The sequence below is a fragment of the Canis lupus genome, chromosome 5 (genome assembly GCF_003254725.2).
Source record: "Canis lupus dingo isolate Sandy chromosome 5, ASM325472v2, whole genome shotgun sequence".
Taxonomy (NCBI): domain Eukaryota; kingdom Metazoa; phylum Chordata; class Mammalia; order Carnivora; family Canidae; genus Canis; species Canis lupus.
Window position 1 is genome coordinate 35,889,102 of NC_064247.1, and position 15,412 is coordinate 35,904,513.

The window sequence follows — 15,412 nt, forward strand, 5'->3', positions numbered from 1 at the left end:
CAGGTAAAAGTCTTTTAAAACCTACAAATATTAAATCCTTACCTTTTCTAGCAATTAGACCTTTAGCTATTTCTATTAATTTTGTTTCTTTGGGGGCACAGGCATCTGGGATTATGTCATTCAAATCACTGATAGCATCCGTGATCTCGAACAAAGAATTCAGAAGGCTAAAGACAATGTGGAAGAGATTCAAAACATCATTAAAACATGGGTGTCTCCAATATTTAAAAGAAAAGATGGAAAAAGGGAATGCCTTCTTTCCATGGATGATCAGCATGATCAGCTGGAAAAATACTACAATCTCATCAAAGAATCTGGACTTCAGATTCATGCCCTTGTTCAGGTAATAACCAGCCTCTCAGATATACATACCATTGGCCAAGGGGGAGCATCCGGAAGTGTGTTTGGGTGCAAGAAGTGATTTGAAAACTAAGACAATCAACAGAGGTTGTGCCTTCTACCTTCAGGGATGCTAACAGATAGGGAGAGAGGAAAGGCACATTCTGGTATCAGTATGTCAAAATTAATACTGTCTTAATGGTGATCCCGCATGACTTAAGTCCCACACCAAACCTCAAGGAGAGAGAAGGCCATGCCCAGTACCAAACCCTAAATTATCTTCTATACTAACCAGCCCCGACTTGCTCCACACAGCCCATGTGAACCCCCAGCAGCACCTCCGTAACCTGGCTCTATACGCCTGAGGAGATGAAAGATGACCGTGGCCTCTCTACCTGCCTTTGTAAAGAGAATAAACAGTGCGGGCGGCTGTACTTCCTGCAGGAAGGCTCTGCCCTGTGTTATGATCAGGGCAGCTTCGTGTCTGCCATCAAAGACCAGACCATGGAAGGGAGCTATAAGTGGCCACCAGCTTCAGCTCTACTCCAGCTGCCCTACATGGGCCAGTTCTGGCAGGTTGATCTCACGCACAAAATCAGTAATGAGTCACAGATGCTATCTGGGATTGTCTATGGTTTGAAGCAAGCAACGTATTGTACTTTTGACTTTGTTAATTTTATTTATCTGCTTTCTAGTTCATTGATTTCTATTCTTTGTTCTTTATCCTTTCTTTCCTTAATTTGGGGTCATGATGCTCACCTATTCATGGGGACAGCCTCCAAGGACAGAAACTTAGGGTATAGATTTTGAGCCTTTCTTCTTCTTTTTGAATACAAGCATTTGACATAATTTTCCCTATGAGCTCTGCTCTAGTTGCATTCCAGAAATTTTGTGCACCTCATTTCCATTGTCATTCAGTCTTAATTTTTTTTTTTTTTTTTTTGCTTGTGACTCATGCTCTAACTCAGTGGTTGTTTAGAAGTGCATTGTTTGATTTTCACTTGTTTGGGGCTCTTCTGGCTAGCTTGATGAAATTGGCATCGAGTTCAGTCCAATTGTGTTCAGAGAAAATACTCTCTAAGATCTGAATTATTTGGAATACACCAATACTTGTTCCAACACCTAGAATACTATCCACCTTATTGCATGTTCCTTGTCCACTTGACAATTTGTTTATTCTTCCATTGTTGGGTATAGTGTCCCATAAATACCAGTTAGTTCAAAGTGGTTGATAGTATTGTGCAGATCTTCTGGATGGTTTCTGAGTTTTTTGCCCCTTTAGTCTCCCAATTACTGAAGATAGAGGGTTAAAATCTCTGCCTGTGACTCTGGATGATTTGTCTAAGACTTTAGTGTGGTCAGAGCTTTCATCAAGTGTTTGATGCTCCTTTGTTTCTTTTTCAAAATAATTTGTTTATTTGGAGGGGGAGGGGCAGAGGAAGAGGGAGAGTGGGAGGGTCTTAAGCAGACTCTGTGCTGAGCTGGATCCCTATGTGGGGCTTGATCTCATGACCCTGAGATCAGGACCTGAGTTGAAACCAAGAGTCAGACACTTCACCGACTGAGCCATCCAAGTGTCCCTGGACACTTTTTTAGTACGAACACACTTATAATTATTTGAACTTCCTGAGGAATTGACTACTTCATTCTTATGAAATTGACTTTTTATTTCTCATAATACTCCCTTGACCTGTTAATACTGTAGTCTTGCCTTCCAGATTCACCATTCCTACTTTGCACTGCCCATCTTCCCACCCTTTTACACTCAACCTGTTGGTTTCTTTGGAATCAAATTTCTTCTCTTGTAGACAATATAGTAGAGACTTACATCCCTAACAACTCTGCCTATTAACTGGAATGTTTAGACTATTACATTTAATGTAATTATGCTGTGATTGGATTTACCTAACCATCTCGCCATTTCCTATTTGCTTCATGTCTGTTTTGCTTTTCTGTTCTTCCCTTCCTACCATCTTGTTGTTAACTATTTTAAAAATATTCTATTCTACTTTTTTTAAGATTATTTATTTATTCATTCATTCATACATTCATGAGAGACAGAGAGAGGCAGAAACATAGAAAAGGGAGAAGCAGGCTCCTTGCAGGGAGCCCAATGCAGGACTCAATCCCCAGACCCTGGGATCACAACTAGAGCGAAAGGCAGACGCTCAACCACTGAGCCACCCAGGTGTTCCTATACTAATTTCTCAATTGGCATTCCATCATGTTGCATAGTCATCCCATCCATTTACAGTGGTCATTCTGGACTTTAGTATGTTTCAACTTAGAGTTTTGCTGTGAAATATAGGAACCTAGCCACCCTATGGTTCAGTTCAAGCCCCCCTGCAACTTTTGTACTGTTGAGTGTACATGCGTGTTAAGTAAATCCCACAATAAATCCCAGGCCTTGCAGAGTATTATATGTTTTTGTTTTAGAAACTCAAGAAAAAGGGGCACCTGGGTGGCTCAGTCGGTTAAGTGACCAACTCTTGATTTCAGCTCAGGTCAGGATCTCAGGGTCCTGGGTTGGAGCTCCAAGTCAGGCTCTATGCTCAACAGGAAGCCTGCTTTAGAATTCTCTCCCTCTCTCCCTGTCCCTCCCCCACTCTCTCTCTCTCTCTTTAAAATAAATAAATAAATCTTTTAAAAAATAAAAAAAAAAAACTCAAGAAAAGGTATTTATAGTATTTTATATTCACCCACATACTCCCCATTTCCAAACTTGTTTTTTCTTTTCTGAAAAGCTGACTTCCCACTTGTGGTCGTTTCTCTGCAGCCTGAAGAACTCCCTTTAGCTTTTCTTACAGATCCAGTTTGCCAATGACACATTCTCTCAGTTTTTGTTTCTCTGAAATGTCCTTATTTCACTTTTTTTTTTGAAGGATAGTTTCATTGGATATAGAAATCAGCATAGACAGTTTTATTTCTCTTACAAAAATTATTTCCTTGTCTCCTCCTCCCCTCCAATGTTTCTGAGAAGCCAGCCCTAATTTGTTTCTTTGTTCCTCTATATGTAATGTATTGTTTCTCTCAGACTGCTTTTAATAGATTCTTTTTTTCTAGTCTTTGTGTTTTTGTTTGTTTGTTTGTTTTCTGTCTCACTGAGATGTGCCTGAATCAGTTTGCTTTCTGTTCACCCAGCTCAGAGTTTGTGAGCTTTTTGAACCTATTTTTCATCAAATTTGAGGAGTTTTTAAATCAAATTATGACATTCTTGACTGCTAATTCCAACATCTATTTTATTTTCGGAGTCTTTTTTTTTTTAATGTTGATGTGACAACAGTTTATTTTTCTCTCACATAAGATAAGTCTGAGGAAGATACATTCCAGGATTGGTAGGGCAGTTATTTGCTAAGTCTGTTCTTGGTGATTATTTCCTCTCTTAGTTAAATATCATGCTTTCCTGCTTCTTTGTATGTCTAGTAATTTTTTATGCTATGTTCTAGTCATATTGGATACCGCTTTAGAACTGAGTTGTTATTTCCTTTAAAGAGGTTGTGTTGTTTGGCAGACAATGCCATGTTACCAGGCAAGGGTAGGAGGGAGGGAAGGAGAGGGGGAGGGAACACACATGTGCCCCTTTATGTTTATGTTTTCTTTTTTCTCTCTTTTTTTTTAAAGATTTTATTTTATTTATTCATGAGAGAAAGAGAGAGAGAGAGGCAGAGACTTAGGCAGAGGGAGAAGCAGGCTCTCTGAAGGAGCCTGATGTAGGACTCAACTACTCAACCTACTGGTGGATCAGCTTGTTCCTGTAGAGGCTCAATTTTAAGCTTTGTGAGGGTGGTTCTAAGGAGGCCTTACTCTAGGGCAGTTCTAACCTCCAAAGCATAGTGTTTCTGGGGTCTTGGCACGATTCCTAGGTTATCTATAAAGTCTTTCATAATTTTTTTAAAGATTTTATTTACTTATTTGAGAGAGAGAGCACAAGCAGAGGGAGCGGGAGAGGGAGAAGGGGACTCCCCCCTGAGCAGGGAGCCTAATGCAGCACTTGATCCCAAGACCATGGGATCATGACCTGAGCTGAAGGCAGAGGCTTAACCAACTGAACCACCCGGGCACCCCTATTATTTCTGATAGAATCACAAACATTGTCCAGTGTTGTATGACCACATGATCTCTGTGCAGCTTACCACAACTGTTCTCTGCCAAGCCTTACAGAATCTGTTTTAAGGATATACAGCTTAATATTCAAAGATTCAAGGAGACTGCACAGTCTCCATAGTCCTGAACACTCTAGTCGCTGGGTTTTTTGTTTGTTTGTTTGTTTTGTTTTGTTTTGTTTTCTGCCCAGCAGGAAGGATGCTATCATCATGGTCCACTTCCCTGAGCTGAGGTTTGGAAAGTGCCTCCAGGTAGAAAGCTAGGTGGTTGTGAAGCTCACCATGAGGATTTCCCTTCCCTAAAGGATCACATCACTGTGCTCTTGTTCTTTAGCTGCCCCGGAAGAATTGTTCTTCTATCCAATCCTATAGTTGTGTGTAGCAGAAGGGTAGGTCTGATCTCATTGCTGTCTTGGCTACAATCAGAAACTTGACCCACTTATTCTTAGTTCACAGAAATTCCAACATTTTTGCTCCTTAGACCATCACTGATCTAAGGTGAAAAGTCAAAATATGGAGATAGCCATCTACGAGTGTGACATTAGGGGGGAGATAAAACAATGATACAGGCAGTCATAAAAACTAAATGTCTTAAAAAATAAAGAAGCAAACAGACCTACGCACTTAATAACATCCGAGAGCAACTCTATACTGTCACCATGCTATGATTTGCATGATGATAGGCTTTAAATCATTGAGAAAATCTTATATCTGCTGAGGAAACAAAGGGGTATATAATGCATTTTAGAAATTTTAGAGTTTTGTCACATAAAGACAGGATCATGAGATTCTTTTTTTTTAATCTAGGGGGGGTTTATACATGGTAATGTCTGTAGAGGTAATTTATGAGTGGCCTAAAAAATTACTTCTGCAAAGTAGTTACCACTTTCTTTGAAGATATGGGATAAATGGAAAGTTGATGTCAGAAGGCTTGATAATGAAAATGGTGATGAGTAAGTGGGATGTGTGTGTGTCCATGCCATGTTACCAGATGAGGGTAGTAGGGAGGGAGGGAGAGGGGGAGGGGACACACATGTGTCCCTTTATGTGTATGTTTTCTTTTTTTCTCTTTTTTAAAATATTTTATTTTATTTATTTATTCATTAGAGACAGAGAGAGAGAGAGAGAGAGAGAGGCAGAGACATGGGCAGAGGGAGAAGCAGGCTCTCTGAAGGAGCCTGATGTAGGACTCAAATTTGGACCCCGGGATCATACCCTGAATCAAAGGCAGGTGCTCAACCGCTGAGCCACCCAGGTGTCCCTTTTCTCTCTCTTCAGAAAGGGAAAGAAGAGGAGAGGAAGAGGGAGTGGGAAAGAAAGAATCTTAGGCAGGTTCCATGCCTAGGACAGAACCCAATGTGGGGCTCGATCTCAACCCAAAGATCATGACCTGAGCTGAAGTCAAGAGTCAGATGCTCAACCAGCTGAGTCATCCAGGGGTCCCCTAGGTATACGCATCTTCTAAGTCACTCAATATGATGGTTTTTAATAGTAAATGCCCCAAACAAAACACTCCAGCTCATTTCTAAAGACTAGCTTGGAAAGACTATACTTGTTTGAACCCCGAATTTCTTACATGCCTTGAATCCTAAAGCCCTTTCCCCATAGTGTCCCTTCCTCTCTCTGCCCTAACTTCTGCCTTGATATAGCTTCTTCCACAGCACATCCATCAACACTTATAAATCACACCCTGTGGCCCATTTTTCCTGGGAAAGTGGTCTGTCACCATCCTCTTTTCTTGGGGATGGGATGAGACTCTATATTCCCTTCATGGATCAACTCTGTTCCTTTCAATCAGTGGTCATACCCATTAGACAGAATGGACTTGATATATGTGTAATAGCAAACTTTTCACAAGAATGCTTTTTTTCCCCCCACAGTGTTATTTTTATTCCCATTAATGACAATTAGACCAGGCTTTCCATATTATTAAACATGGTTTAAATCCATTCTTCTTTCTTTTGTAGGAAAACCTAGGTCTGTTTGTGGCAGACCCAACCTCTAATATCTGGAAGACTTACGTTAACTACATCGATGAGATGTTGCTGGATGGGTTTTTTCTTGCTATTGAGTGCTCCCTCAAGTACCTCCTGGAAAACACTGGTATTTACTGGCTTATGGATGTGCATTATCCCTGAGAAGATAATAATACCACCTGTTGAATAACAGTGGAGTGTGACCAAGTGCCTAGTGACTTTTCCCAAAATGTTGTGGATATTTTATGAATTGTATATAGTAAAATAGCCAAGGTGTTGAGTTTCTAAATTGTTGCCAGAGGAAAGATGTCTCTCTGTCTAAAACTCAGGTGGTACGCCAGGCTCTAAGATAGTGAGGCCCATAGCAACAGCAAAAACATAAATGCCAATTTAATCTAAATAAAGTTTCAGTAAAGAGGATGAAGCCCAGTTAGTAATGGCGGCTTCATCCAGACTTGGTTCATGGCAATGAGAGGGGGACATTCTGTGCCTTCAAGCCTAATGTTCTCTATTTCTAAAGCCTTTTGAGAACACAGGGAGGTTGTAGTCGCCAGGTTAACAGAAGTTTTTCTGTGTGGAAAAAAGAGTCAGGCAAGCTGTGGATGAGGTCACTGTCACAAGGAACAGGAATGCTAAGAAGGTCATGGGCATTCTCTGGAGCTGTTTAAAAAAATAGCTTTAAATTGTGCTGGATAAACCGAGTTGAGGTACACAGGGCCGACCTTGGCTAGTAAGTGATGGGATGGAAAGAACAGAAGGGTTCAGGCAAAATTTGAATTAAATCTTCACATTCTGGTAGATTCTGAGGAGTTTAGTAAGCATTGCATTGAAGAATTCATCAAAATGGAAAGGCAGGGTGAATAGTTGGAAGCCAGAGGATGAAGGTGGGGATGAGACTTTAAGACGTCAAGTCCAACCTGAGAGAAGAAAGAAAATCCAGTGGTAAAATGGGTAGGTCAAGATCCATGTCCAGATACCCAGCCCCAATAAGAGGCTATGTGCAGGCGCCTGGGCTGAGAATAGAGGGAAGCAAGGCTCAGTGCTGGGTGTAGTGAAAGTGGGCAAACCCCACGTGGTCTCGGTAGATGGGGTCACTGAGATCAGAGGCATGGTCTTTGTTTTCAAGGTTGAAGGGTGCTCCAAATCAAGGAGATTAGGCAGCAGGAAACAGGCTCAGGGGTAGTTGGTGTGGTGGGGATCACATTCTAGAGCCTGGATTCAAGTAGCCAGTGGGGCAGGAAGATTGGAGAACTGGCTCCTAGGGAGCAGTGCCAACAGTGTCCACCTTGGAGAACCAACCAAACCTCCTCAAGGGTAGGAGGTTCAGGGGGCCTCAGACCTCTCTAGAAGATTCAGAACGATGCCCCAGCACACTTGGCTTGGGCTGAACTCACTGTCACCTCTCAGAATGCAAACCCTGCCCAGGGTAGATGCTACCCCCTCTAGCAGAATTGCTCTTCCCCCTCTTAACTCCCAAGGTGACCGACTTGACCCAGGTGGTGGAACCACCAAGATAATCTGGTTTGTGTGGTAATGATGACGTCATTGCCTCGAACATAGGGATTAGGTTCCCACGGGAGCACAGGGAACAGAAATCTCACATAGTCCGAATGGTCTCATGAGTCTTCTATATCCTATAAACTGTATGCAACCCGATCTATTAAATGATCAGTATCTCATACAGAGAGTAATGCAGAATATAGCAGGAGCACATATGCAAAGCCTAATATTATAGGTGGTTTAAAAAACTATTCTATGAGAGTAGTGTAGTTTCTGTTCATTCCCTTAAGTTAAATATGCACTTAATGGGACACATCTTAATCTAGTAATGCAGATTTATCATTCCCACAATTTTGAAGGCAAGGCTCTCGTCTTACATATCTTTGAGGATCCCACAGTTATTTCGGTTTGGGGTGAATGACGAAGCTACGGTAACCAAAACTCCATCAATAATGTGGCTTACATGACAAAGAGATCTAGCTCCTAAGTTCTAGGCTAAGGAGAGTGCTTCAGGTTAGTGGACAGGTTCCCACCATGCTGTGGTTCCACCACATTCTAGGGCCTTGTCTTCATTTCTGTGGTTGAGTTGGGTCCCACCAACACATCCAGGCTCTCATCCATGAGCAGGGGAAAAAGAGCGAGCATACAGATGGGTCCCCTGCTGTCTCAAGGGCCACAGCCCAGAAGTGACAGCCATCACTATTCTCCATGTTCCACTGGTGAGCCAGTCCTCTTGCCTACCTAACCAAGAGCAGGGCTGGGAAAGGCAGCCACATGGCCACTCTTACCGCAGCCTCTAGGGAGGAACGAGGGTAACGGATTCGAATGGGTTTCCACCACCCACAGCATCCAGCACATCACGGTCTCCCAAATATTGCCATAGTCAAGGAGACCTATGAAGATAAGCGGTTATTAATAAAAGTTTAAGCACCAATCTTGTACTTGCAACATCTTGCTCCCTGTTATATTTTGATTTAAATTCAGCGAGGCAAGTTAGTCTAGCAAGTAATCAGGGATCTGTTAATTATTTATACAGTTTTTAATTTTTTATCACTATAGAGCTACAGAATTAAAAGACGTTCTGTCTTCCTGGAAGATCAGAACGGGCAGGATGGTAACTTGTTTTTGTTTTTCCTGCCAACGCCAACTACTGACAAGGGCGCCACAGGTCGCCTAGTGGCTACCAGTGGAATTGCAGGCGTTGTGTCTCAGGAGAAATTAGCTGTTTCTAAGAAATTAGCTTGGCAAAATCAACCTGTTCTCAACCAGAGGCCATACTGCGCCCCCCTTCGCTCCCCTGACCCAGGCATTTGGGAATGTGGAAGGGGACTGGCTTGGGCTGAGCAGTCCCTGGGATGTGTTCTCCGAGGACAGGAGGGTAAATGTCCTGCAATGCCCAGGACAGGCCTGCGCAAGAATTGGCCTATTCGAAATGTCAGTGGCTCCCCTGTTGATAAACACTGAGAGACCGTTACCCTCACCTTTTCTGGGGGGTTAGCAAATTTTGTATTTCTATTTTCCTATGCCCAAAAAGCTTATAGCAGGGAAAGAAGTGTTCTGAGGGCCTTCAAAATGGGTACTGCCTTTTGCCCATTTTAACCATTCTTTGTTTTGTGTGTATGCGTCCCTTGTTCTTCAGAATGCAGGACAGGACTCACTCCGATATTTGAAGCACACCTGAGCTTAGCCATACCAGAATTAGTTTTCTCTCCCTCCCTGGAGTATGGAGTGAAGGGTGGCTTCTATGACGCTATTGAGGGGCTTATTACTAGCATTTTTGGAGTATCGTCTTTGATGCCACGGCTCTCCCCACACACTGGCTCGCCCCACTACCAGGTACTGAGTGTATTCAACTGCCCTGCCTCCCAGCCCAATCTGCAAACTTATTGCCGAGTGCGGATGTAACCTGTGTGTTGTCTTGCTCCGCCCCCGCCCCCACCAGGCTGACATAGAGGGCATGGCCCACTTGGCGAGCATGAGGACCAAGCTTCTGGACAGGGTTCAGGGTATGATGGCCCTCTGCTGTGGCTATCGGGACACCTTCAGCCAATATTCCTACCTCTATGTGGAGGACCGGAAGGAGATTCTGAGCCAGTTTCTGTTGTATGGGCATGTCCTCACCCCCGAGGAGATGGAAGCCCATGCAGAAGATGGCATCCCAGAGAATCCTCCTCTCCTCCATCAGTTTAAAGCACAGATTGACTCCTATGAAAAGCTCTATGAAGAAGTGTGTAGACTGGAGCCCATCAAAACGTTTGATAGCTGGATGAAAATTGATGTCCGGCCTCTTAAAGCATCTCTGCTAAATATAATTAAGAGGTGGAGCCTCATGTTCAAACAGCATCTTGTTGACTATGTCACTGACAGGTAATAGTGTTGTTCTAGTTTCTTCCAGCATCCCAAGTAGTTGCGGGGGGGGGGGGCACCATGTTTTTCATCCCTTTCATATTCTTCCCCAAGGGGTTCAGTGGTTGAATTAAAAATTAAAACAGCTGGCTGAGGTTCCAGGCCCTTAGACACAGTGATAACTTTAGTCCTGCCCTTCCCTCGGTTTACCAGACATGGCCTCTTTTTGTTTTATTTTCCATTTGGTGCCCAGGGTGTGAAAAGCACTCAGTAAGTGGTAAATAACGTTCTATGCAATAATGGCAGATCCGAGCTCCCTTTGCAACCCTGGCTGTGAAATCTCTTTAAGCCTGGGAAGCGAAGGGGGTCTAATGGACCTCTTAGATTTTATTTCTGCCACTTGCTCCTTGTCTCAGATTATCCAGCTGTGCAATGTGGAAGTCACTAAATCCTCACACTCCCAGTGCCTGTCTCTGCCACTCTAGCTATGGACAGACTGGATCTGCAATGGTCTGTTCCCCTGTGTACCTCGACTATCCAGTGCCAGGCTCTCCCATCCAGAGCATTGGTCTCTGGGTAAATAGGTTGATGTATGGTCCCCCAGTCACTTCCCCTTTGCCTGTCCCCACAGATCTGCCACTGTCAGAGTCTCAACTACAGGGGCGCCTGAGTGGCTCAATTGGTTGAGCATCTGCCTTCAGCTCAGGTCATGATCCCAGGGTCCTGAGAAAGAGCCCTGCATTAGGCTCCCTTCTCCACAGGGGGCCTGTTTCTCCCTCTCCTGCTCCGCCTGCTTGTGCTCTCTCTTTATGTCAAATAAATAAAATCTTAAAAAAAAAAATCTCAACTACCACCTCCACCCAGAAGTCACGATCCCTCTATACAGCCGTAAGCTTTTGGTGTGTCAGCTGTGGGCACAGGGGAGCCAACCTGACCCCTTCCTTGAGTTTGGGGGGTAGTCTTACTTAATGCTACAGCTGCCTTGCTCAGTGATCTAGTACTAGGAGCAGAAAGGAAATGGCCCCCATCAAGGATGTGTTTATCTGCAGATGAATTCCAAGATACTTGGTAAGAGTGTGATGGTCCTCCACTCTAGGAAACTCCAGGCAAGTGTTGTGGGATATTTTAAAGGGATTTGCCCGGTGTTCTTTAAGAAGGGGCCAATTTTCCACATTCACAAAAACTTTGGTTCACTGAGGACCTGAGAAGCAATGAAGGGAAGTACTGGTTGGAGGCAGGGCAGAAACAGAGATGTCTCTGAATGTAGCTGCTCCATGGTCCCTCTCCATCGGCAAGTCTGCCATCCAAGGACACAGAGACATGTTTCAAAATGTCAGTCTTACTATTATTTACGTGTGGTATGGCCAACTGAGAGACTTGATGGAAAATGACTGCCATTGGAAAGGTATTTGGTTATAATCATAGATTCTAAGACAATGAGACACATTGTGTGCCACACGGGGAGGCAGTAGGGGTCAAACAGGCAGAAGGAATGATGAGAAAAACGAGGGCAAGAACCTTTATTGTGGTTTCCATGGAACAGAATAGTTAAGAGAGGGTCAGCAGGATTAGGATTGGCTCTTTTGAATGATTCTAACAGGCTCTGGGGCCAGGGGGACTATCTCTAGTTTTTTGGTTTGTGGCCCTGGAGTGATTAGAGCAAATGAATAGTGGTCTGTGGAGTGTGGGAGCCAGATGGAGGAGGTGTTGGAGACAGGAATTCTGGCTTGATTGGTTTGCATATGAAAAGCATGCGCAAAGACAAGTCACTTACCACCTTTAGGAACTGGTCAGCCAGCCATGGGAGAGGAGGCAGTCCCTCCAGGGTGGGTAAGACCCCAAAGGCCAGCATCAGAGTACATGGTTGATTCAAGATGTAGTGATGACAGCGACCAGGTGCCTCTTACCAGGCACAGCTTCGTAAGATCCTCGCAGGCCGGCGAAACAGCATAAACGTGCAGAATTCTCATCCTTTGACCCCATTTCCTTATCCCTGAAGGGAGACAATGACCGGGTTCCTCTAAGGTGCCTTCCAATCACATCAGGTTAGTGGTATCTCACTGTGGTCCATATTTGGTATTCCTCTGATCATGAATAAAGTGGCTCCTCTTTTTATGTTTCTGGTGACTTTGTGTTTCTTCTGTGCCCTTACAGAGCTCTTGCCCACTTTTTATCAGATTTTATTTTTTCCTTTGTGATATTTAGAATTTTTTTTTTGATATTTGATATATACTCAGTCTAATCCTGTGCTAGTTGTATATATTGCAGATACAGCCTCCCATTGTGTGGCCTTTCCACCGCATTTACGCTATGTTTGCACATCACGTAGCCAAATGTGTTCATCTTTTTCTTTTTCCCTTATGTTGCATTCTTTTGTCTTAAAAAAATCCCTTTCTGCCTTGAGGTCCTAATGATGTTCTCCTATACCCTTTCCTAAAAGGTTTATAGTTGTATCTTTCTCATTATGTAGCCATTTGTTTGCCACTGCGTTGTATGACAAAGTCCTAGTTGTCTGGTCATAAATCCCGATATCTGGCAGGTAAAGTCCTCGCCTTGTTCATTGTCATTAAGACTGCCTCCACAATTCTTGGCCCTTGTTATTTTACATAAATTTAAAAATCCATTTGTAGGAGAAAAACATGTGTTGGGATTTTTATTATATTGCAATGACTATAGCTCAATTTGAGGACAGTGGTCATCCTGATCACTGAGTGTACCTTCCCACGAACAGGTCATCTTTCCATTTCTCTATGCACTTTATTTATTTACTTTTTAAAAAAGATTTATTTATTTATTTACGATAGAGAGAGAGAGAGAGAGAGAGGCAGAGACACAGGCAGAGGGAGAAGCAGGCTCCATGCCCGGAGCCCGACGTGGGACTCGATCCCAGGACTCCAGCATTGTGCCCTGGGCCAAAGGCAGGCACTAAACCGCTGAGCCACCCAGGATCCCCTCTCTATGCACTTTAATGTCTTTCGATGAAATTTTGTCATCATTACCTTTAAAATAATTCTTGTGTCTTTACGATTTATTCCGAGGTATTTCAATTTTAGGCTTCTAGCATAAACTATATTTTAAAATTGTATTTTCTGTGGAATGGAATTGATTTCTGTTTATTGATTTTGTATCAAGCATCTCTGCTAAATTAACTTATTAATTGCAATAATTTATCTGTGCACTCTTGTATTTGCTATTACATAGTCATCATCTTCAAATTTATAATAGTTTTATTTCTTCCTTCTGAGTGTTGTTGATAGGTTTTATTTTTAAATGCATTTTATCACTATTTTTTTCTTGCTACATTGGCTAGGTCTTGCAATTTAATGTTGGATAAAGTGGTAAAAACAGGTGCTCTTATCCTGTCTGATCTTAAAGGGGATATTACAACATTTTACCACTAAGCATATTTGTTGTTGTGAGTTTTTTAAAAAAGATTTTAAATATTTACTAGAGAGAGAGAGAGAGCAGGAGAAGGAGCAGAAGGAGAGGGACAAGCAGACTCCATGCTAAGCATGGAGCCTGATGTAGGGCTTGACCCCATGACCCTGAAATCATGACCTGAGCCAAAACCAAGAGTCTCAGAAGCTTAACTGTTGAGGCACCCAGGCGCCCCCCGTTGCTATGAGTTTTTATGGTTTCTATATATGCAATTAAACAGGTTCCCTTCTTTTTTTTAAGTTTATTTATTTACTTTTTGTAATCTCTACACCCAAGGTGGGGCTTGAACTCACAACCCACCTGAGATCAAGAGTCACATGATCTTCCAACTGAGCCAGTCAGGGGCCCCTCAAGAAATTCCTTTCTATTCCTAGTTTGTTACGGGGACGTAGCAAACAGATAGAGCATTTTATGAAGGACTTTTTCTAACTCTGCTAAGATAATTCTCATTTTTTTGCATCGAAATTAAGTTAGTATACTGGTTATTAAGTTAATATACTGGTGAATATACTGGTTTCTAATATTAAGCCAACTGAGTGTTACTGAGAAAAGCCCAACAAAGTATTATCTTTTCCAATATATCCACTGATTAATTTTGTTTGCAAATACATTGTTTATTGCTGATGTATCTCTCTTTGCAACTGAGATTGGCCTTCACTTTTCTTTTGTCATACTTTCTCTGATCTTGTTCTGTGGTTTTGCTAGTTTCATAAAATGAGTTAGGAAGTAATCCTTCCTGTTTATTCTCTGGAAGAGTTAGGGTAAGATTGGAATTCTCTGATCCTTGAAGATTTGATTTAAATCTCCTATTGAACATCTGGGCTTGGTATTTTCTTTCTGATGAGATTTTTACCTATAATTTCTCTAATGGTTGTAGAGTTATTAAGATTTTCTATTCCTTCTTAAGTCATAGTTGTCTGGGAACATATCCACTTCATGTAATTCTTTATTGTCATAAAATTCATAATATTATCTGTTTACTCTCCTCAGAATCTATGATTATGTTGCTCTTCTCATTTCTATTCATTTCTATTTGTGCTTTCTATGATTAATCTTGCCGGGATTTACGAAGAGCCATCTTATAAATCCATTGATCCTCTTTATTATAATTTAATTTCTGTTTCAATAGTTTATTCTTTTATGTTTATTATGTCCATCTGTTTCCTTAGATTTATTTTTTCTTCTTGGCTAAGTTAAGATTGATACTTTGCTTATTTACTTTGAGCCATCTTTGTTAATGTAACAATTAAATTTATGAGTTCCCTTCTCAGTACAGTTTTACCTATATCTCACAGGTCTTAGCATGTGATATTTCCATTATAATTTAGTTCTAGGGATCCCTGGGTGGCGCAGCGGTTTGGCGCCTGCCTTTGGCCCAGGGCGCGATCCTGGAGACCTGGGATCGAATCCCACATCGAGCTCCTGGTGCATGGAGCCTGCTTCTCCCTCTGCCTATGTCTCTGCCTCTCTCTCTTTCTCTCTTTGTGACTATCATAAATAAATAAAAATTTTAAAAAATTATAATTTAGTTCTAAGTATTTTTAATACCCATGATGATGTGTTTATATGTATTTAATATTTCCAAACATTGGATTCTTCTAGTGATATTTTTTAAGGTTTTTTTCTTAAAGATTTTATTTATTTATTTATTTGACAGATAGATAGCACAAGTAGGGAGAGCGGCAGGAAGAGGGAGAGGGAGAAGCAGAC

General features: G+C 42.1%; 1 protein-coding gene across 1 annotated transcript in view; it reads left to right on the plus strand.

The window, feature by feature from the left end:
* The window catches only part of DNAH9 (dynein axonemal heavy chain 9), a 329,643-nt gene that overhangs the window by 47,482 nt on the left and 266,749 nt on the right, over positions 1-15,412 (plus strand). Inside the window, exons 14-17 of the mRNA XM_025428358.3 lie at positions 102-343; positions 6,410-6,545; positions 9,558-9,754; positions 9,861-10,285. Coding sequence (XP_025284143.2) covers positions 102-343; positions 6,410-6,545; positions 9,558-9,754; positions 9,861-10,285 — 1,000 coding nt within the window. The remainder of the gene's footprint in view (positions 1-101; positions 344-6,409; positions 6,546-9,557; positions 9,755-9,860; positions 10,286-15,412) is intronic.